The 22,501-nt window shown below is 39.9% G+C and overlaps 4 protein-coding genes and 1 pseudogene across 6 annotated transcripts; 2 read left to right on the top strand and 3 right to left on the bottom strand.

The window, feature by feature from the left end:
* The first annotated feature begins 655 nt into the window (after window positions 1-655).
* On the top strand, window positions 656-4,109 carry endog (endonuclease G). Of its 2 annotated transcripts, XM_058636252.1 has the most exons (6): window positions 656-857; window positions 1,443-1,636; window positions 1,950-2,091; window positions 2,191-2,300; window positions 3,304-3,385; window positions 3,464-4,109. In XM_058636252.1, the coding sequence occupies exons 1-6, from the start codon at window positions 687-689 to the stop codon at window positions 3,659-3,661; spliced, it is 897 nt and encodes a 298-aa protein (XP_058492235.1). In that variant the 5' UTR covers window positions 656-686; the 3' UTR covers window positions 3,662-4,109. The 2 variants fall into 2 exon arrangements, with proteins under 2 accessions (XP_058492235.1, XP_058492234.1); XM_058636251.1 differs by having other exon boundaries at window positions 1,950-2,300.
* Window positions 4,110-4,392: 283 nt separating this feature from the next.
* On the bottom strand, window positions 4,393-12,336 carry LOC131464013 (transcription termination factor 1-like). 2 transcript variants are annotated; one of them, XM_058636248.1, is made up of 11 exons: window positions 12,257-12,336; window positions 10,106-10,790; window positions 9,071-9,195; window positions 8,686-8,871; window positions 8,502-8,580; window positions 7,823-7,947; window positions 7,504-7,699; window positions 7,122-7,214; window positions 6,759-6,824; window positions 6,197-6,282; window positions 4,393-4,729 (listed from the first exon to the last, which is right to left on the bottom strand). In XM_058636248.1, exons 2-11 carry the CDS (start codon window positions 10,744-10,746, stop codon window positions 4,551-4,553), a joined length of 1,776 nt encoding a protein of 591 aa, XP_058492231.1. In that variant the 5' UTR covers window positions 10,747-10,790; window positions 12,257-12,336; the 3' UTR covers window positions 4,393-4,550. The 2 variants fall into 2 exon arrangements, with proteins under 2 accessions (XP_058492231.1, XP_058492232.1); XM_058636249.1 differs by lacking the exon at window positions 12,257-12,336 and adding an exon at window positions 12,162-12,228.
* Window positions 12,337-12,452: 116 nt separating this feature from the next.
* Window positions 12,453-16,814, bottom strand: gpsm1a (G protein signaling modulator 1a). The gene is made up of 4 exons (XM_058636253.1): window positions 16,429-16,814; window positions 15,115-15,526; window positions 14,745-14,942; window positions 12,453-13,920 (listed from the first exon to the last, which is right to left on the bottom strand). Exons 2-4 carry the CDS (start codon window positions 15,469-15,471, stop codon window positions 13,717-13,719), a joined length of 759 nt encoding a protein of 252 aa, XP_058492236.1. The 5' UTR covers window positions 15,472-15,526; window positions 16,429-16,814; the 3' UTR covers window positions 12,453-13,716.
* A 1,472-nt stretch (window positions 16,815-18,286) lies between these two features.
* On the top strand, window positions 18,287-19,023 carry LOC131464340 (myosin light chain 4-like). Its single transcript, XM_058636772.1, has one exon. It carries the CDS (start codon window positions 18,302-18,304, stop codon window positions 18,938-18,940), a length of 639 nt encoding a protein of 212 aa, XP_058492755.1. The 5' UTR covers window positions 18,287-18,301; the 3' UTR covers window positions 18,941-19,023.
* A 525-nt stretch (window positions 19,024-19,548) lies between these two features.
* LOC131463815 (regulator of G-protein signaling 3-like) overlaps window positions 19,549-22,501 on the bottom strand; it is a 22,104-nt pseudogene continuing 19,151 nt past the window's right edge.

Genomic DNA, 22,501 nt, shown 5'->3' with positions numbered 1-22,501 from the left:
AGAAATTAGGACAATTTTTTTCGGTAAAAATAAATTTTTCCATCTCCTGCTTCACAAGGAGACAAGCAAACAATAGAAATCCTACACTGATGTTTAAAAAAATGCATGATTTAATCATCTGTGTCTGAGTGTGAAATTGTAAAAGTGCATCTAGGACCTGGACCATCATCATATGTCAATCATGTGAACACTCACTTAAACACAGAGTGTTTAAAGCAGCAGTGTGTGTAATCTAAACCACAGCACATAAAGATCACAACTACACTACAACATAACAGGACTAAGATATTTAGGATTTTTTTTCAAAGACATAACAATACAACTGTACATATATATGACAAATGAATATATATACATATATATTCATTTAATTTATTTTTGGGCATCGTAAAAAATATAACTTGTTTTATAAAATTAAACAACACTTACAGCACACCAATAATGAAAGAAAAATGTATCTCACCAACATAATATAACATATTATACAATATATTGTATTTATTTATTTAGTCAATTTAAAGTGTCCTATTAACAGTGAGAAATGGGGATTGGGTACCTTGCTCAGTGGCACCCCAGCCCTTGACCTAGCGGGGATTCGAACTGGCAACCCCCCATGTGTAATTTAGTCGAATGACAGCTTATGACGTCATCAGAGCGCGTCCCCTGTACTCGGAACCGGGGAAAGCATGAGGCGGTGGTGTCGGACTGGTGCGACCTTGGCTATTGGAGCGGGACTCGGAGCCGCGGTCAGCCGCCTCCTGAGCCCCATAGGCGGCGAGGAGGAGCCGGACAGATTCGGTCTTCTTAGCAGAATCCCGGTGGTCCCAGTACCGAGCGTTCAAGCCTCCGAGCTGACGGTGTGTGTGTGTGTCCAATTGTCAAACAAATTTATCTTTGTGAAGACAATTTGTCCTTGTGAGACATTTCGGCTGGTCCACACAACTTTAACGGGCTTTTTGAGGATTTAGTTGTGATGGTTATGTTAGTGGTTAGGGACACATTATGTCTCATATTAACTTGTACTGAGTGCATCTGTCTATGCTCCTCTGATGTGAGGAGCTCAGGTCAGACAGGTGTAATGGTAAAAATTGTTTTAGTCTTGATGACTTGATGAGGCAGGTTAAGTGTCTTGTCCAAGGACACATCGGGATGTAGACTAGCGGAATCGAACCCACAAAATGCAGCAAAATAAACTTTAAATAAGAAACATCAACAGCAATTTAAAGAAGACATTGAAACTGGGCAGACTAGTTGAGCCACTATGACGCAATCAACTTTCAAATGCAGCCTTTGGCAACAACCCCTGACTGGGGAAACAGCTCATAGACTCATCATTCACACTAAATATTGATTTAATAATGTTTGTCTTCATAGATACTAAATTGCTCTCTGATTGGTTACTGTAGTGACCTGACTCACCTGTGCTCTGTCTGGTAACCCAGGTAAGTCCAGGTGGGTCGGGAGCGGCGATGAAATATGGCTTTCCCTCATTGGCCAACATCAAGACGAGAGAATCCTACGTCATCTCATATGACCCCCGCACACGCACTGCATCTTGGGTAATAGAGAAGCTAAACCCTGCCTCCCTGAGCGGACCATCAGATAGGAAATGCTGCGAGTTCAAAGAGGATGACAGGTGAGACACGTACAAAGGAAGACTGATGAAATGAGTGAACAGGATGGCTGAGATTAGGTTAACGGTTTCAAACTTGGAGCGATAGTGGTTTGTTTGATTTCATTTTGGATGTATGAGGACTTGACATAAGGTCAGTACTGACTGCACTGTGTGTGCCCTCTTTACCTAGAACCTATATTATACAGATTTGTTTAGTGGCTAAAATATGATTATGTTTGTGTTTTGTTGACATCTGTAATGTTAATATTGTCCAGTTAACTATAGTTACTAAAGTATTTTGTTTATTGATCTAACTAAACTGTGTATTTTCCAGTGTGCATGTGTTCCACAGGTCAACCAATCAGGACTACAAGGGGAGTGGCTTTGACAGAGGTCATCTGGCTGCTGCAGCCAATCACAAGTGGAGTCAGAAAGCCATGGAGGACACTTTCTACCTGAGCAACATTGCTCCACAGGTAAGCAAACACATTGGTACACACTACACCCACATAAACACTACAGCTGTACCCACCATGCACACTCTTGTTTTGCTGTTCTTTGTGTTTTGTGTTAAGAGCCCTCACTTGAACCAGGTCACCTGGAATAATCTGGAGAAGTTGTGCCGCTCTTTGACCAAGCGTTACCTAAACGTCTACGTCTGCAGCGGACCCCTTTACCTGCCCAGGTAGTCTCTGTTTAATTTCTGTGGTAGTGTCTTAGTGAGCTGCAGATCAACCTCAACCTAGATAGAAATGCAGTAAGCAGCTATAGGCCAATATCAAACTTACCATTCTTTAGTAAGATACTTGCTAATAAACGCCTTTCTTAAAGAAAACAACATCCTAGAAAAATTCATCAGGCTTTAGAAAACATCATAGCACTGAAACAGCTACTGATAAAATTGTCAGCGATCAGACTGATGAAAATATGGTCCCTTTGTGACTGTGTCTTGCACTGATTTAAAACTTACGTCAAAGGGACAAAGTTCTTCGTCAGACTGGGACACAACTGTACATTTCTGCTGAACTAAATGATGCTGCAGCAATAAATTCCATCACTACCTGTCTCATGGCAGTGAACAAATGGATGAGTGATAACTTATGAAAGCTAAATAAAATGAAATGAAACAGAAATCCCGTTAGCTGGCCCCAAAACAAAAAAGAGCGATGCTGTCCACTAACTTGGGGAAATTAACTCCCAGGGTTAAATCTGAGGTTACAAGTCTCAGCATTGTATTGGATCCAGATCTGGTTTCGTTGCTGCTGGTTTATTGGAGGTTCCTCACAACAGTCGAGAAAATTGGGGATGCCGCCTTTGGAACACACTACCCTTAGATTTCGGGGGGAAGCCAGCTCACTAGATATTTTTAAAAGAAGACGTAAAACATATTTTTTTACTCTAGCCTTCAACTAGGTTTTTTATTTGCATTTTTAGTTTATTTTAAAGTTAAAACAGGGTTTTAACCTCTTCACTCTAACCTTTTCGTATTGTATTCCACCCTGTGTTGTATTTTACCGTTTTATTTGTATTATTTGTTTTATTTAGTTAAGTTAAAATAGGGTTTTTACTTTTTGACTTTAGACTTTTCATTCCACTGTTTTATTGCTGTATTTGCTTTTTAAATTTGATTTTCATTTTATTGTGACGCACTTCAATTGTGTTATTATTACCCTCTGCATGTTTTTCAGGCAAGAGGCTGATGGGAAATTCTATGTTCGTTATCAGGTCATTGGACGAAACCACGTTTCTGTCCCGACACACTTCTTCAAAGTGAGTATTCCCCACCAAATGACCAAAATGACAGTGTCACTAGTTTTTCAGCACGTCACCTGTCCTGTGTCTCTTCAGGTGTTGATTCTAGAGCAGATGGACGGCAGAGGGGTGGAGCTCCGGTCTTACGTTTTACCAAATGAAACCACAGATGAGAAGGTTCCTCTGGAGCGTTTTCTTGTTCCAATAGAAACCATTGAGAGAGCATCAGGACTTCTGTTTGTCCCAAATATCATGAAGAGAACCAGCAGCCTGCAGGCCATCACCAATAAATGAACAACAATACCCAGGATACATCATTGATCAACTGAACTGTAGTGCCCAGCTTATGTTCATGGGAACAGTTCAGCTGCACATTCAAGACTATCCATTTGAAAGGCATCAAAAAGAAAAATAGCCAACATGCCTCATGTTACATCAGCGCTGATACCCAACATACTACAGAAGCCTTAGTATCTTGTGGATCCACTGCAGCTCTCATAACAAAGCTACGACACGCAACTCTCTGGTAACTTATGAAAGCCACCAACAATGTGTCCTGAGGAGGGAACTGATACTAAAGTCCAACAAGGAGGTTATGTTTTCATCGGCATGGGTTCATCTGTATGTTTGTCAGTTTTTGAAAGATCAATCTTACCATTACATTTTGTCAAGATTCAACCCACTGATGTCACAAAAGAAATCCCATGTCTTATAATAAAACCGTGTAAACTGTCTTATCTAAGTCACATCTCAACAGATCATATGATTTTTGTCATGCTTATGTAAGATGAGAATAGCTTAAAGCAGACTCGGTTCTATAAAGAGCCACATAATACATATACATATACATATAATTAAATTAGAAACCTTTCACATTCCGAAATCTGATCTTTTTATAATTTAACGTTTTATCATCTAAAACAAATTCCTTGAGATGGTTCTGTTGACCCATTCAATTGTAAGAAATAAATGATGAAGAGTGATAAATAATAAAATGAGGCAACAAAAATGCTGCGACAAGATGCTTAGGGACAAAGTCATTTCATTAGTAAAAAAACGTCGACAGATAAAACATTTGGGTTCATTAGTCTGAATCAAGTCTAATGAAGTGAGTGGGGCCAGTCATTTAAGTCTTTAAGGAGCTGCTGCCTTGAATTCCTTCTGTGTCTTGATTGGCTAATGGTCACCTGCTGTTGTCCACCTCTACATAATCCTCATCCTCAGAGGTGAAGATGTCAGACAGCAGGTACTTTCTCTCCTCCTGATCATCCTGCTTCCGCTCTTCCAAGCCAAATTTCTTCAGTTCCCTCAGTTTCTTCTTCAGGAGAGGAACCACTTCCTTATACAGGAAGTCAATGATTTCTGAAGAGGAGGCATAGAGGAAATCAGGGATGGAACAGCAGCAGGACAGAAAGACATTGACGGGAAAGGTGGAGGAAATTAGATATTGAAGACTAGTCGTCTAAACTCAGATTAAAATGGTAACTGACACAGGAATGCAATTCTGACAGATACAAGAGGGTAGAGGTAACAGTAGTATTGCAGTACTGTCATGCACAGTACAACAGTGTTTGTACTGCAGTGCAGACCGATGCATAGACAAATGCTTTATTGACAATGCCCATGTTCAATCTCAACTCCCCCCAACAATTACATCACATCCTGTTCCTCCAAAATAAGAGCCCCCACAAAAACAGTTATAGTAACAGGTGGTCGTATACTTTGAACTTGACTAACACAGCACAGTCAAATTTTCCTCACCGAGCTCCTGCTATTCATAGAAAAATACTGTACTAAAATCTGCATTCTGTGAGTGTGACCAGAAACCCACAGAATTTAGTTACACAACTGTGACATTTTTAACCAATATATGCATATTTTTTTCATGAGTCTTACGGAACACGATGCATTCTCTAACTTTCCCCTCTTTGAAAAGCTTTCATTGTAATATCAACATGTGCGATATACGTACATATCACAAACGACCGCTTGAACTACACTTAATGTTTCTCCCACATTCTGTCATCTGTGGCGTGTGCCCCCTCAGCGTTAATCACAATCATTAATATCAATAGGCTCAGTGTTTTTTGCACTACTCATTTGGAGCAACACTTGCTTAATCTCAGCTCAGTGTGTGTTTTAGCGTGTTTCTCCATCATTTCCCTCCTCTCCTCCTGCCCACTTCTATATCTCATGTGGGAGCACAGACACACATGCAGAGTGGAGTGAAAGTTAATTTCAGTAAATGAGTTAAATGCTTCTCAAAATGTAAAAACCAAGCTGAAATATCAGCGCAAGTGAACACATTAAACTATTAATAATGTATCTGAGTGGTTATGAATAGTACTGTGCAGCTAAAAAAGAAATAAAGAGACAAAGGACTCCTTGAATAAAACCACTGGCTATGAAACCTTTTGCACATTTTATCGTCTATTTTATCATCTTTTATTTTTGACTGCTTTTTGTTATATTTATATCTTCATCCTTCTGTTTACTGAACAGCTATAACTATGTACACAAATAACTATTTTTTTTCCCCTTACTATGTCAAGAATCATTGAGTACTTTGAAAGGCCCAATAGTCTTTAAGGTATTATCATTCATCATTATAAGCACTTAACAGTGAATCACCAACACTGTTCCCACTGAAAACAAACACTTTTATTTGCATCTTCATTGCAATATTCAGCAATGCATGACTCCCTAATATCGTGCAGCCCTGATGTGCAGCCAGAACAGCTGATCATATATTGAGGAGAAATGACTTGTTTTGAAAATACTGAGTACTACAGTACTGGTAACAGTAGAATAAAGTATTGCAGAACTGACCTCCATATGATAAACGGGTCCAGTTGGGAACTCTGGAAACTTTCAGCCGGTGAAAAGCCTTTTGTAAACACACGGGAGTCGCGTTCCTGTAATGGACATATGCACAATACTACAGTCAGTACCACAGCACAGTATTGAATAGATACTACATAGGTAATGCCCCATCACAAAATACTCTTTAAAACCCTCTTGTTCACAAATAACTATTTTGGGTTTTTTCCCTAGTGTGTCAAGCATCATTGAGTTCTTTGAAAGGCCTAATAGTCTTTTAAATTATCATTATAAGCACTTAACAGTGAATCACCAACACTGTTCCCACTGTAAGACAATAACATGTCTGTGACGGTTTTCTGCAGGTACTCTAACCTCCTCCCACAATGGATAAGTATGAGAGTCATTTATGGATAAATTTAACATACTACTACAACTAGAACACGGTGGTACTACTACTGCTACATAACAGTACAAAGTCATGTGGGCCTTTTAACACCTCAGGGATTCAGAGAAGACTGAATGTGAATAAACGTCATCTCAGATCAGTCACCATGACCATTGACCTCACCCAACAAGCTTGGCAACCTCATCCCAGTTGATCTCTGCTGCATCATCCACATGCATGTTGTACAATCTGAAACACACAAATGTTATACTGTTGAACCAATTCATTTGTACTTTGGTTCAACATGGTCCTGGTAAAAGTGCAGTCTGGTTCAGGTGAAGTTAAGGCTCACAATAATACAAACATCATTTTTAAGTGATAAACCAACCAAAATGCACAATTACTAAGGTAGTCATCAGCTCATTGGAAACATCATTTTGTAAAACTCACACATTTTGGCCAAACAAATGCTTGCAATCAGTAATAAAACTATCCGTGTAATAAGGTTGAGGTGGAGCCTGTTAAACTGGTGCTCTGTGATCTTACGTTTTGATGAGGTTGAGTTTTGCCTGAATTCCATCAGGCCTTCTGTTGAAGACGCTGCCACCTGAAGACAGCTTTGATTTCAAGATTGAAAACCTGAAACACAGACAGAGAGCACAGTACATACATTTAAGCATTTAGCAGACGCTTTCATCCAAAGCGACTTAAAAAGAGAGGAGTAAGCTACATAGAAGAAGAAAGAACTCCACACATTTAATTTCATTATTTTCAATCAGTTTTCAATATAACTGATAGCTATGAGTGTGTGCAATGCAGATAATAATCGGACTCCGTTATCTGCATCAACATACAAATCTGGAGGTCTCTTGTGTTCCACTGAAATGCACACTTGATGAACAGCATCAGAGCCAGAAGATGTACTGACCACTTGAGGCGACACTGGCACCAGGATCTGGTTCCAACCCGCTGACTGATCTCCTTCCAGGGCAGATTGTTACATAGCTGTTCTCTGGTCAGACCAGCCTCTGCAGGACCCTGCTGGACCAAATCCTCCAGACGAGCCTTCATAGCCAATTTCAACCTGGATACTTCATCTGAACTCCACGGCCCATTCTCTGCAGCTACACACCCAAAATAAATAAATATACATACATACAGTTTAGAACTCATGTCTCCATTACGGCAACAGTCTAATTTTTCTCAACTTAACATCTACTAACCATGTGATCTTTCTAAACACTTACCTATGGTGGCAAAGCGTTTCTCTAAGGCATAAACACTGCGGTCCATCTTTTTAGAGATTGCTGTCCAATTGTTACCATGGAAGTTCTGTAACTTGATCAGAGAATGAATCTCCTCCTCTGAGAACCTGAAAGAAGACACCCACATCACAGAGGGTTTCCAAAGGTACAATGTACAGATAAAGAGTGTTCTACCAAGTGGTACACCAGAATAACAGATCTGTATCATCCAAGTTTTATGCGCCCTTTCCATTGAGGTACCAAGCACAAGGTGAAGCTAGACACACTGCAGTCCACTGATTTGTTGACAAAAGTTGGACTGCAGGGTTTTTCCTTGCAGCCTTCTCTCAAACAAATCTTAGTTTGAGAGAGCCGCACTGTGGCAAGATTAACTGCACTGTACCACTTAGTGGACAGGACACAATACATGTAAATATGCAATTACTGGGGGTTTAATTATGTTAATTTGCTATCCTGGTCCAAATACACACACACACACACAGGTGACCTTAACCATGTTTACACATCATTTAAACATTTTCATTAAGTTGACATAAGTATGTACAAGCCACCCATGTACAAAATGTAAGTATTTTAAGATATAAGAACATGACAAATGTCATGCATGAGGCCCATGATGATGATGATGTGCCCTCCATTGTAGTTTGTGTCATCAAACTACCTTCCATTGTAGTTTGTGTCATCAAAGAGCTTCACAGCCCGGGTGTAAACTTGATGACATGTGCGAGGGACCCCCTCAGCTAAGAGACAGAGATGGAGAGAGATGCATTTAAAAATAAAGTCATTTTCAATGACAGCTGCTGACGGTCTGATGGAGGCTGCAGCAGAAGGATGATGTTGCATACCAATCTTCTCCATGAAGTGATGCTGTGCTTTTAGCTTCCTGATGTCTTTCTCCTGCTCCTTATACCTCTGAGGAAACAAAAGCCGAGTGGCTGAGCTGATGCCAGTCAGAGCCAGGAAGTCTGACACGTTCTGTCTGATTTGCTCTATCTCCTCCTGAGTGTACCGTCCATGATGTAGTGAGATACCTGGAGGAACATGTGACATTTTTTTATTCCAATCTGTGATTTTGTACATTTATCTGAGACATGACTGTTTCCTTACTTTCATACTACGTGAATTTCCTCAATAAAAACACTTAACAGATTGAACTATTTGCAGTATTAGTGCCTTATATTATTTGCACATTTCACATTTTGATGTCTGAACTGTTCACAGTATTCCTACCTTGCCGTTTGAAGTTTTTGAAGCGGTGCAGGTCATATCGCAGCAGTCTGTAGATTTCATGTGCCGACTTTTCCTTTACATTTGGAATAAACTCTTGCAGCTCCTCTACCAAGGCCCAATCCGACCTAATAACAACACACGTTAAAACAGTAGGACTACCTTAGCAGTACAACCAATAACGGTAAGTACAACTTTAATTAGAACAGTATGTTTAGGAACAAGGCAATTTCCTATTACAATTTTATCACACATTGACATAAGTTAATCATGGTGAATTTCCATTATGAGGATAACTATGAATTGGGAAAATATTAATATATCACCAGTGACTTGAAAATGTCATTCCAGTACCTAGAGATTTATAATGATCTTTTAAAATGTATATATCATATATGTGAGGGAAAAAAATGTAAGGTGAAGTGAGTGTTTTAAAGCCATGATACAAGTTTAAATTTTTTCTACTATTATCACAGAATATGTGAATGGCAATAATTTCAGTCAAGATAATGAAATAAAAGAACATGTCGGTGACGTGCGGTGATGTTCATGACTGGGAGGCACTCGTCAGATGTACAAATATATGAACCTAAAATAGAAGTATATTTTTCAATTTTGACCTTAATTGAAACATAAAGTTGTTTTAAAAGCTTTTGATTGTGTTTTTATCAATTCCACTGCGTTTAACAATACGATAGCAAGAAAAACAAATATATTTATTAATATAAAGTAAAATTAGATTTTTTAATATTTAAATGTTTTTTTTTTGGCTGATCTTTTTTTATTATAACTGAAAATCATGTACATTTCTATGGTCAAAATCACTGAATTTACACATTTCCTGTTCAAATACACGGGAGAACGGTGAGATTTTGACCATATAAATATTGAAATACATACAGAAAACTAAGAGATATTCTTGGAGAAGGAGACCATACACGATTTTCAGTTATAATAAAAAAAGATCAGCCAAAAAAAAAAACATTTAAATATTAAAAAATCTAATTATTAATCTATTTTGCTCTACACACAACTCACTGATCTTCTAAAGCTGCCGGTCCTCCCCTCCTCTTCTCAGCAGCTCTTCCTTTCATTGTGCTCTTCTTCCCCATCTTCTCTTCCATTTGTTCTCTCGTCCTCTCTTCTTCATTTATCTTTTTCTTCTTTTCCACAATATCGCTTTCATGAGACACCACTTCTGACTTTATTTCCTTTTCCTCCTCCATGCTGGTGCTCTGCTCCACAGAAAGCAATGAGTCAAATTCTCTGTTGCTCTGATTTGTCACAATGACAGCACTGGCCTCACTCACGTTATTCTTGTGTTTCTTCTTTTTCTTTCTCTTTTCTGTTTCCCTGGTTAATACAGCGGCTTGCACCTCCTCAGCCACTTCCTCCTGTACTCCCTCCTCCACCCCCACCTCATCCTCCTCTTCTCCTTGTTCCTCCTGCACCTTCTTTTTCTTATGCCGTTTCTTTGTCTCTTCATAGGCAGTTGGAGGAAGAGGAAGACTGACCTCCTGCTTATCCTCTTGTCTCCTTTTCTTCTCCTTCTTCTTCTTCTTGAGCCTCTCAGGTGTGTTAATGTCAACAGGAACAGGAAATTCCTTCACACTCTCTGATTTTCTTCTTTTTCTCTTCTGAGGGGAGGAAGAGAGAGAGTCTGTTGGAGGATTCATCATGGTGGAGAGTTGCACTGCTGATGTTGCAGGTCAGTTCATTCAAACTGAAACAGAAGAAACACTTTATTCAAACAACTGAGATGAGTGAATGTGGTGGGAGCCCTCCAGTGCCTGAGCTACTGCCCAGTTGGAGGTGGAGCAACTTCATTGTCAGTAAGTCCATCAGTGGACACTGCTCTCCCGTGGCTGCTCCGATATGTCAGATTTTTTTTTAAAGTAGTTTTGCTCCAGAGTGATGGTTGAAGACAATATACATTTTGGAAAACATGGACACTTTTAAACAGAAACCTTTTATAAAATCTGGAGCAAATGGTGTTACAAATGGGGGCGCATTTTTTGAAAGAACTCAGAAGGTAGAAGGTCCAAAACAACATAGAACTAACCACAGATCTTCTGTGGATGTATGCTGGTTTAAATCATTGTCTCTCCATGTAATCCCAGAGAAATACACTATCCTATCTTACATTTGGCATAAAGTGTGTTTCGATCCCTGAGCTGGCTAGTCGATAATGGCCAGTGCTTTTTCCAAAATGTATGGTTCTGTCCAGATTATAAGCACAATCGTGAAAATGTAAATATTGAAACACCAACACAATGATGAGCAGTCAAAGTTAGCTTCCCCCTTCGCACTATTTGATTATGGTGCAAATTCTCACATGTTCTGCACAGCAGTACCTGACCAACCTATGACTTGTACTTGACATGACTCAGTCCAGACCATTAGCACAATCATGAAAATGCAAATATAGAAAACCCAGACACAGCCATGAGCACACAAAAGGTAGCATCCCCCCCTTCTCTTCTTCTGTCCTGGTATCCCACAGGCTTAAATAGGCTGTTACCTCCTTAATCTACATCTGCTTCAATATGAGTAGGCAAAATATGTTAATGTCACTACATAAGAGACTAAATAATGTCTGCAGTTGGGTGCAGGGGTAAACATATATCGGCCCAAGCACTACATATATATGGGCATATCAGATATTGGCAAAAAAAAGCCCAATATTCCTAAATTCTATTACATGTCGACAGTCATAAAAATAAACCAAACAGTATACATTAAATAGTCACAGTCTTCTGTATTTAATACTAGTTTAAAAATTGTATTTTTGCACTCCTGTGCCCTAAGGTATCTTTCTGTTATCAATCACAATATTGCAGTAAACCACAGTGAAATGTGTACTGCATCCCAACCCTTTAGTATGTAGGTTCAGTATAAGTTTTAATCAAAATATATGAATTATTTACAGTCACTATTCAAAAAGCTTGTTGTTAGAATACAGTGTAAGGACACCTTTTATAACTATTTGAAGTTAAATTGAGAACTTCCTGGTCACTTGTGCGGGTAATAAAAGTAAATTATCAAGTACTCACACAGAACACGTAAGAATACTACACGCCACATACATACATACTCGGATTCTCCTGTGTGTTACCGAGCTGGGGTGTCAGGATTCAGCAACTAACCCTGTAAACCAGACTAACTGTTAAACTCTCAATTTTGACTTACCGTCTTTTTACTTCCCTGTTGTACGCTTGCTAATAAATCCACGCGGCCAAAATAGCAAAATGGCGGTTACTTGTTTATTTCTGGTTTAGAAACCGCGCATGCGCCGAGGGCCTCGAAAAAGTTCGTCTGAAGAAACAGATGTCTCACTCTGTCGTTTTTTTTAATAGGCCTACCTAATAGGTTTACACAGACACAGAGCCGAGAAATTAGATGTTAACTAACAGAGTACTGTTTACTGGGGTAACCGTCAGTACCTAATACCAAACCGAGTAGAGTAGAGCCCAGTAGTGCTAGAACTGTATAATGGAAAAGCGCTGTTAGTCTTATGTACGTAAGTATTTCTTCTCTGTACTGAGGTGTCTGGACTCTGAGATAAAATCTGGTCTATATAATTTGCTTCTTTATGTTTGCGTTACTGTACTCTAAACTATAATTAAAAACATATTTCTCAGGCTCCACCTTGACAGGACACAGGTAAACACAGACGTAATGGTGACATCATGAAGTAACAGTTACTTCATGAGCCTCTTTACCAGGCTCATTGACAGTAAGCAACAACACCTGTGTTTACCTGCTGTTTATGACAAAAACTTGACTAGTCACATTTCAACAACATTTTTCTAAAGTAGCAGTCTTGAACACAGGACCTATGCCTACTGTAAACAGATTATTGTAATATATTTACAAGTTCTTCCTCAGTGATGATTAAAATAAAAATATTTCTACAGTTTACAGTGACATATTTAAATTATTTTATTTATTTGACTGGTTGTTGTTAGTTTTAATGTTTCTTTAAGTGAACACTGATCTTGACCAGTTTCTTTGTTCTGAACATAAATTGACTTTTTAATTTATGTTATCATTTTATTTGTTTACAAACTAAAACATAAAACTGATCCTGGCAGTGTTTGTTAGATTCATATTTAAATCAGATCAAGATGAAAATATTTGACTGATTCAAGTTTTACTAATGCTGTAGTTACGGTTAAGATAAAACCAAAATAATGTTCAGTACAGGACAGAAGCATATTTTCCCAAGAGAAAGTCATCACACAGAACCTTCCAGGGTTGCTTCTAGGTTTTTCTGTTGCGATGACTGTTTGGTTGGACAGAGCAGTTAGCACAGATCTTTTTAAATTAAGAGGAGATCATGACCCAGACCTGTGTTTCACATCACCTACATGGGCCCAGCCTGGGGCCCACAGAGAAAGTGTAATGCACAGTAATAGCTCATTTGACCACTCTTAGATCAGATTGTTGATCTTAAATCTCAGGTTTTGTGTCCACATCAGCATAGTCTGGATTCTGGGTCCTTGTTACAGTCTGGATAAAGGTTTTAATCTGAATCCTGCAGGTGGACTCAAAAATACCCAGACTCTGTTCAACTGTTGGACACAAAGACACTGTACTCCGTGAAATCCAGTCCCTATACATTGAGACTCTGATCTTTGTCATTGATGTCAGTGAGGGACAGGGGCGATGCCAGAGTGAGTGTCATCATCATCCTCAGTGTGTGACATCAGTAGTGAGGCTCTTTGCTCATCCATCCTCCTAGACTGGACTCTCTGGATCAGACTGAAGAAATCCTCCTGACCCTCAAGAACTGAACCAACCACATCATCCAGGTCTGGGAGGGAGCAACGCTGGTCTTCCATTCGGTCAGACTGTGTAGGGAGACAAGAGGGATGCCTGTCAGCTCCACAAGACTCTGTCTGTGTTTCCCAGTGTAGCAGTGTTTCGATCTCATGTCCCCAGTGACATTCACATGCTGTGCTCAGAAAACTCAGTCATTCAGCAATATGTAACTGTGCACCAGTGCTGGGTAGGTTACTTTAAAATTTTAATATATTAGATATTGAAAGTAAAATGTTATGTTGTACTATTTCTTTGTAAAGTAATACAGTATGTTAGTTTGGCATTTACTTTTATCAGAACACCTACTGGAGCGTGGGCAGCAGCTGAGGTTTGGTTCACTACGAATCAACCAGGCTTTCTTTCACTGACCTGGCTCAACAAAACTTGCTGGAAGACAATGAGGATGGTGTTGGTTGGATGGTTCATTTTATCTCTAAATTGTGTGCTTATTAATGTGATGACTGAAGACCCTTTAAAATAATATAACAATAAAACGATATTGCGTTATAATCGCCTATAAAGGATATCGGGAAATTCACTGAAGAGGTTCTTTGGTCGTTTAAAAGAAAAAAAAACACTTGGTTAGATGTAAAGAGATAGAGAAAATATCACTGACATCATTTAACAGTGTAACATTATGTAGCAGCAAACAGGTTAGGCGATGTCTTAAAAGTAACACAATTACAAAAAAATAGTTTTCTAACATTATATTAATTATGACTACAACATGTACATTGTTTCTGTTCATGAAGACTAAATCTGTGCATAATAATAACGTCAACCCCCAAATAGTTGCATACTGCAGCTTTAATGAAGGAAGTATGAAAAACATTTTCATGTGACATGTTTCTACCTGGTAGTGAATGAGCATGTTGTAGAAGTCTAAAGTGGGTGCAAGAGGCTGGTCATGGTTGCAGGTCTCACACAGACCAGCTGCTCCTGGATCAGGCAGCAGACTGACACTGGCTCTCTGGTCATTCAGTCTCTGACCCTGTGATTCAAGGATCAGGTCCAACAATGCTTCTGGCTCATCCTGCTGACTGCTCCTATGCTACAACAGGAACCAGTCAGGGTTATTTGACAGTAGTAGAATATGAGGAAGAGGAACTCTTTGATTCAGAGTCAAAACTACAAGAATCTGCTGAAGGAGTGAAGTAATCTACGACTGCTAAAGCTAAAGCTTCACAGTGTGTCAAACTTTGTAGAAATCAAAACAGAGTTACCTTGCTTCTTGTAGCTGTAGTTCTGGTTCTCACACTTAGAGCTGAGCCAAGACTCTGACCTCGAGGTCTGGGGAAACTGGACCTGCCTTCAGAATCAGAACTTTGTATAGAACTCACAAGACCTCCAAGGTTCCTAATGGATGAGGTGGAGTCTGAGGTCCTGCCATTGGGGGCAGAGAGAACCTGGAGAACGGGACTAATGTTTCTAGAACTTTGGTGTTCTAACCCTTGGTCTGGACTGCCATTTTGGTGAGGAGGTGGAGAGGTTTTGGATGCTGCTTGTCCAAATCGTCCATTCCGATGTAAAGGAAAAGACATGAAGGGAGAAGGCACACCAGAGAACTTTTTGTCAGTCATGATGAAGCTGTTGGTGTAGGTAGGGTCAAAGTGGTGATGTCATCAAGGGAAGGAGCTAAAGTAAGGGAATAGGACAGCGAGAGATTAGATTAGGAAATTGGACATAAACCTATCTAGAAATGAAAACATGGTTTTATACAAGACTTCAGAGTTGTTAATAATACCATATTTACTGGTCATATTAGGGCTCAGAAGTAGTTCATGCTTGAGTCACTTCACTTTCTGCCCTCTTGTTTCTTCCTAATGGTTGGAGGCTGTGTTTCAATCCAAGGGCTGGATCCTCACGAGTGTGCAGCCAACAGAGGAGATGATGCTGTCACTGTCTCATCCTGGTTGGATGTTCGTACAACGAACTAAGTCAGAATTAATTTAGTAGAATAGGTAAAGGCCCACTTTCTCAGATATCTCAGATTTTTTCAGATTTCTTAATTACATTTTTGTGCAACAGCTGCCTGATGTGGTCTCTATAACTCACGGTTGAAGAACACTAGACCTGGTCTTGATTTAGTTAGTCCAGGTTTTGTTTTAATCCAACCCTGAAGTAGAGCAGTATTAGCCTGATTCTGATTCACTTAATCCATATTAAAGTTGACCACATCAGCATTGGATTGCACTCATAACAGTGTCACTGGGTTTCTCCATGTATTTCGCTTCACATTGTGGCTGTCCAAGGACATTACACACAAACCATGAAAATGCAGCCAAACACACACACAACCCTTAACATCAGAGATGAAAAGTTCAATTGATGGGACAAAACCAAAACTTAAAGTTTTGTCTCTGACTCAGAACTAAAACTAATACCATGTCCACAAACCAACAACCCAGAAAAGCTGACTAGACAAAGTTCAAACAATCTAAGTTTAAACAATCTAAGTTCAATAATTCAGTTTTGTAAAAATAATGAATTACTTCACTGCAAAATCATGTTCTTTTGACATTTTCCCATAAACTTACTTTTTTCTTCGTCTCTTTCAGGTCGTCGCTCCCTTCTCATTCACTGAAGTCTTTCTATCGTCATCGTCACACACAGGAACACACACACACACACACACACACACACACACATACTGACACATTGAAAGAGAAAGAGGGCAAACTCCCCCTCTGGGCTTACATCACAGTTACTATAGTAACCAAAGAGAGGCTCCAAATCCTGCCTCCCTCTGTCCAAACACACACACACATACACACACACACATTCCTGCACTGTTGCGAGGTAGTCAGTTGTTGAACCTAGAGAAAGCTGTTCTTCTGTTGTGGGCCTCAAAAATACACTAAAACACACACTGATAGACATGCATACAGATTATCTGTGTTCAGAGGACTCAAAAAAGCACACCCTCAACTGTAAATGACTTGAAATGTAGAAGAAAGGAAGGAGTCAGTGCCAGCTGCAGATGATTTAATTACTGGATAAATTAATTCCCTTTCATTACTACCTTGTGTTTTTTTGTGTGCTTTTTTCCGTCCGTACCACTTGTTATTTGTTGTTAGCGTGTTCATCCATTTGCATGTATGATGCTACTGACTTTTGGTTGGACCTGACTTACAAAACAGATTTTTAATCACAGCGTGACATGACTGAAATAAAGATGAATGTAAAAGTATTGTATGTAGTTACAGTATAGTTCACAGTTAAGGTTTTGCATGTATTTCACCATGGAGTTCACTACTTTGCCACCAGGTGTCACTATGATGTCACAGCAACTTGTGCAGAAACAACAGAAACGTTGATGTTGCCACTATGATGGTCACGTCTACCTGATGCAGCTGGTGGTTGTGTGTGTGTGTGTATGTGTGTGTATTTTCTTGTAGTTTTGTATAATTGTATAAACCACACAGAGTGAGGACATTTTGGGAAAGTGAAGACATTTTGGCTGCTCCTCACTTCTTTAAAGGGCTTTTTCGGGGTTAAGACCTGGTTTTAGGGTCAGAATTAGAATTGTGTTTAGTTTAGGGTTCGGGTAAAGTTTAGGGTTAAGCATTTAGTTGTGATGGTTAAGGTTAGGGTAAGGGGCTAGGGAATGCATTATGTCCACGAGGGTCCTCACTAAAAATGCTGGGCAAACGTGTGTGTCTGTACAGACTGAAAATAGCACAATGGCTAATCCTTATCACAGCAGGGAATGTTAATGACGCTGATGGTTTCCATATAGGACCAACACCTTGTCAGACAAAGATACTGAAAGACTTAGGAGATTTGAGAAGTACTTGATTGGTGAGCTGAGTCTGAAAAATTGATCAGTGTGGATATCATCAGAGGATTTGGCATTTATTTCAACTCATGATCTGAGCTTCACTGACAAAATAAGAGTTAAACATAGTCAGAATGTCTGTCTTAAATTTTCATTGGTTGCACAACGCTCAATCACTTGTATTTGTAATATTTATTTGTTTATTTTTGTTTATTATCCTGTTTTATGATGTAATCCTTACTTTGTGGATTCCACAAAGTGTAATTTGGTAGTGGATAGTAGGGTTTCAAATAAATGTAACAAATAATGTGTGATAAGTTCAAATGAAGCGTTTATAATATAACCATTTATTAATTTAGTGAGATTAACTTTACAAACAGTATGGACAAATGAAACAAATTTATTATATATATCAATAAAAAATGTCTGCTGCTTCTTATTTTTGTCATGTTACTGTAAACTAATGTATCCCTATTGAGTTCACCTTTGAGACCAGTTCAAACTGGTTCACTTGGTCCTGGAACTCTCTTATCGTCAAGTGTTTCTATTCCAGTTCTCTTCCATCTTTGGTTGTCTGCTCTTTCTCTCCTCTCTCTCTCTCTATCTCTCTCCCTCTCCCTGTCTCTTATAAAATGGACAACCTCTCCACCTCTGTCTGTCCCCCACACTGCAGCAGAATGGCACCAAAGAAAGTGGAACCAAAAAAGACAGAGGTGAAGAAGGTGGAGGCGAAGAAAGAGGAGCCTCCTCCACCTCCCAAACCAGCAGAGCCAGAGTCCAAACCTCCAGAGGTTGACCTGAAGAGCATCGTGGTGGAGTTCACTCCAGACCAGATAGAGGAGTTCAGAGACGCCTTCACACTGTTTGATGAGACACCAACAGGTGAGATGAAGATCACCTATGCCCAGTGTGGAGACGTGATGCGAGCACTGGGTCACAACCCAACCAACGATGACGTGTTGAAGCTGCTGGGCAGACCAAAGGCTGAGGATATGTATGTCAAGCTGCTAGATTTCGACAGCTTCCTACCCATGCTGCAGCACGTGGCGCGCTCCAAAGAGCAGGGCAACTTCGAAGACTTTGTGGAGGGTCTGAGAGTCTTCGACAAGGAAGGAAATGGCACAGTAATGGGGGCTGAGCTCCGTCACGTCCTCGCCACGCTTGGAGAGAAGATGACGGAGAAAGAGGTGGACCAGTTGATGGTGGGACAGGAGGACGCCAACGGACACATCAACTACACAGAGTTTGTTAAACACATTCTGGCTGGATAGAAAAGAACTGTGATGACTTTTTATCTGATGCTTTTTCTCCTCAGTGTCATAGAAATAAATCTGACGCAATCCATCACAAATCATGCTTGTGTCCTTGTCTAGTAGTTTTATTAATTGTACTTAATTTACACATTTTGTTTTTTTTTTGGCTAGTTATTTAAATTTTTATTGTAATAAAGGACAAAGGTTAGAGGTTTGTCTCGAGAGGTGGGACAGTATTAAGACCTCACTGTTGTGAATTAGTTTTAAATTAGTCTGTTTGTTGACAGCTTTACTCTCAAATGTCCCTAATCACACTGGTTTGATCAACAAATCTATGAAATAGGAATACCAAAAAAGCCAAAATTGACAAACTATGTTTATTTGTCTCACTGTGTCATAACTCACATTTATTTATTTGTAATACATTATATATTTTACTATCTTTCTCCTCTTATTTTTTTTGACTCCTTTTTACCATTGACACATCTGACAAATGAGAAAATTAAAAGATAAACCTATTTTAAAAGAAAATAATTAATTTCACCACCACTATTGTTCTAAGTGTCTGGATTAAAACAATTGCTACTGAAAAACAGAGTAATTTAGTCAAATTGTTCACACGTCTGCTGCTTCTACTGCATTTTATTACAGGAAATAAAGGGTCATTAAACACATACAGTAGGCCTACAAGTCGTTAAACCAAACAGGGTCTTTGTGGACAGTCACAACATGTGACCAAAACAGTCACCCGCCAAAAGGAAAATCTTCAACTTCTTATGTGCATCATATGACATTGAAATATGTGCACCCAGTGTTTGCCTGTAGTGTAGTGAACAAAGTGTCATCACCACATTCATTAGAGCATGAAAGAATGTGGATGTTGTGTGTAAACAGACACACAGGCAGCTCTGCGAGGTTGTTCTTCAGCTAAATGCTAAGGGTAAGCATGTTAATGTTTCGTTTAGCAGAAGTTATTCAGTTTAGCACATTCACTAGCATGCTAAAATTATGCAGGCTAACGCATGCTAACGTTAGCCCACAACAGTTAACACCACACAGCAAAGGCTGATGGCCTGTCATTAGTTCTGTGATGGCCCTACAGCAATTATTCATCAGCTGGGAATGTAAATGTTTTACATTATATTTCAATCTGAAACAAAGACAAACAAGTAAAATAAGTAATAAAAAAAAAAATTTGAGCAGCAGAGGTGGAGATTTCTTGACATTTACACCACACACACTGCATTATACATTTACCATAATGCACCTGGATAGAGAATGTTTGTTTCTTTTTGTCTAAGGGTAGAAAAGAGAAGCGCACATCCAGCCAAACGGCCTCTGACCAGACCAGCGCTTCTGATTGGATGATCATCAATTACTCCACTTTGTCCCGCCTCTGTCTGCTCTTTTATAGTCATGATTGACTGTTAGGCAAAAGCCCAGCTCAGCTCTGATTGGCTAATACTGTGGCTGTACGTGAGGTCTGATTGGCCAACCGGGCATAGAGTTGGGACCGGAGGAATCTTGGGTAGCTGTCAGTCTCCATTAGGCTGAAAATCTGATCCTGGGCCAGCTTGAAGGAAGTGGGGTTAACACCAAGATGCAGGCTTTGATTGGTCAGTTCTCTGACAGATGAGTCCACATTGACCTAGACACACAAGGAGGTGAGGTTACAAGACAAGTCAGAGGATCAGTCACATAACAGACAGACAGATTTCTACCTGTCTTGCTGCACTGGTAGAAATGAACTCGTCAAAGATTTTCTCAGCTCTGGCAGCCATCTTGCTGAGGGGGCGTATTCTTTTGAATGTCTCCACAGCCAACCAGAAATCCAAGTTCTCATCACTGAACTCTGACCTCAGAAAGTGACGAAACACTGCGAGACCATCTGACCAATGAGAAGAGAGCAGGTACATTTTTCAGCCAATAGTTAAACACCCCTCGCTATTGGGTAAACACAAACAGGAATTCGATGAGCTTACACTGATTGGACAATAGAGCCTCGAGACTCTCCGCCCACCTCAGCACTTCCACAGGAGACGGTCTGAAAAAACAGAACATGACAGATAGTGAAACCCCTATGGACCCTGTTGAAAACAGACAATAATCGCATAGGAATCAGCTGGAATCATTTGGCAGGCCTGGTCACTTTCTTGATAAAGGTCTCACAAGTACAATTGTGCTGAAGTGTCTGTTATTACCGGTTGTTTTTCAGAGCTTTCTCCAACTGTTACCATGGAAACGGGTACAGTTTTTTCGTCGGCGTAGAAACGACAGGCGACTCCGAACATCATCAGCTCTGAAGAGATAAAAACAACAAGTCAAAAAGACAGGCATGGACAGGACAGGACAGGACAACGAAAGTGTGTGTTTACATACAGACTCTTGGTCTTCTTCCTCAGGTGAAGGTTTCTGACTCTGAGTCCTGAACAAACAAAACAGCAGAGGTTCTATCAAACTCAACCTTAATGTGTACACTTTATGGCAGTAAGTCTCAGTGCCCTCTGTTGTTCTCTACTTGTTTTTATTAATTTCTACTTTTCTATTGTCTTTACTTACATCTTCTGGTTTCTACTGGTCTGGTATGTTCTGAATTCTACTGCTTTATCCAAATATGTGATATTGTGATCTGCTATGGTTTCTACTGCTCATTAATGGTCTGTTCTGGTTACTCCTGCTCTGTTCCGATCAGTTTTGTTATAAACTGCTCTGGACTCATCTGTCCTGGTCATCTCATGTCTGTCCTGTTTAGAGTGTGGTCTGTTGTTTCTACTACTTTGTCCCAGTATGCTCTTATTTCTGCTGCTCTATGCTTGAGTGATCAGGTTCTACTACTCTGTCCCAGGATGTTCTCCATTTCTATAACTCTGACGTGGACTTCTCTTGTCTGTCCTGCCAGGTCTGGTCTGTTCTTCTAATGCACTGATCCGACCTGCTCTGGTTTTGCCTCCCCTATCATGGTTTGTTCTGGCTCCTACTGCTCTGTCATTGTATGATCTGGTTTTTACTGTTTTATCTTGGTATGATCTGAGTGTTGCTATAATGGTGTGTTCTGTCTCTAAAGCACTCTCTCAACTGCTGTGTCCCAATATGTTCTGGTTTCTATTGCTCTGTATTTATATATATCTATCCTAGTCTTCTGTATTCTATCCTGTGCTCTGTTGGTTTGTACTTGTCTGTCCTGGTCCATAATTGACTCAACTATCGTCTCTACCTTGGTGCCATTTAGCAGCAGCAGCATGTGATGCAGAGAACCCCCCTCCTTGGTCAGCTGTTTCCTCAGAGTGTGTGGGGAGGGTGGTAATGGTTTGGGGCATGGACGAAGGTCAGCATCAAAGGTCATAGTGCGGGTGAGTCGGTGGATGGTGCTGTCAGAGAGGAAGCGGGGCGATCGGGGCTCCTGCAGCAAAGAACCCTCAGAGAGCGAGCGCTGCAGAACTGAGCAACAAACACACAAGGAAAAACAGATTTGAGCAACAAAAATCTAGCTACACTATACGCTAACAACATCTAGATGACTATGACCTGGATGACTGAGAAACTTCACATATGCATCTTTATCTATTTAGCTTATTTAAG

Source organism: Solea solea, chromosome 8, assembly GCF_958295425.1.
Source record: "Solea solea chromosome 8, fSolSol10.1, whole genome shotgun sequence".
Classification (NCBI taxonomy): domain Eukaryota; kingdom Metazoa; phylum Chordata; class Actinopteri; order Pleuronectiformes; family Soleidae; genus Solea; species Solea solea.
This window is presented reverse-complemented; position numbering and strand designations above follow the sequence as displayed.

Coding starts and splice junctions, on each gene's coding strand:
- endog (XM_058636251.1), top strand. CDS start 687: ATGAGGCGGTGGTGTCGGACTGGTGCGACCTTGGCTATTGGAGCGGGA. Junction 858..1,442: donor TTCAAGCCTCCGAGCTGACG/GTGTGTGTGTGT, acceptor CTGGTAACCCAG/GTAAGTCCAGGTGGGTCGGG. Junction 1,637..1,949: donor GAGTTCAAAGAGGATGACAG/GTGAGACACGTA, acceptor TGTATTTTCCAG/TGTGCATGTGTTCCACAGGT.
- LOC131464013 (XM_058636248.1), bottom strand. CDS start 10,746: ATGATGAATCCTCCAACAGACTCTCTCTCTTCCTCCCCTCAGAAGAGA. Junction 7,700..7,822: donor GAAACGCTTTGCCACCATAG/GTAAGTGTTTAG, acceptor TTGGGTGTGTAG/CTGCAGAGAATGGGCCGTGG. Junction 6,283..6,758: donor GAGGTTGCCAAGCTTGTTGG/GTGAGGTCAATG, acceptor TGTCCATTACAG/GAACGCGACTCCCGTGTGTT.
- gpsm1a (XM_058636253.1), bottom strand. CDS start 15,471: ATGACTGACAAAAAGTTCTCTGGTGTGCCTTCTCCCTTCATGTCTTTT. Junction 14,943..15,114: donor CTACAGCTACAAGAAGCAAG/GTAACTCTGTTT, acceptor TTCCTGTTGTAG/CATAGGAGCAGTCAGCAGGA. Junction 13,921..14,744: donor ACATGCTCATTCACTACCAG/GTAGAAACATGT, acceptor CTCCCTACACAG/TCTGACCGAATGGAAGACCA.
- LOC131464340 (XM_058636772.1), top strand. CDS start 18,302: ATGGACAACCTCTCCACCTCTGTCTGTCCCCCACACTGCAGCAGAATG.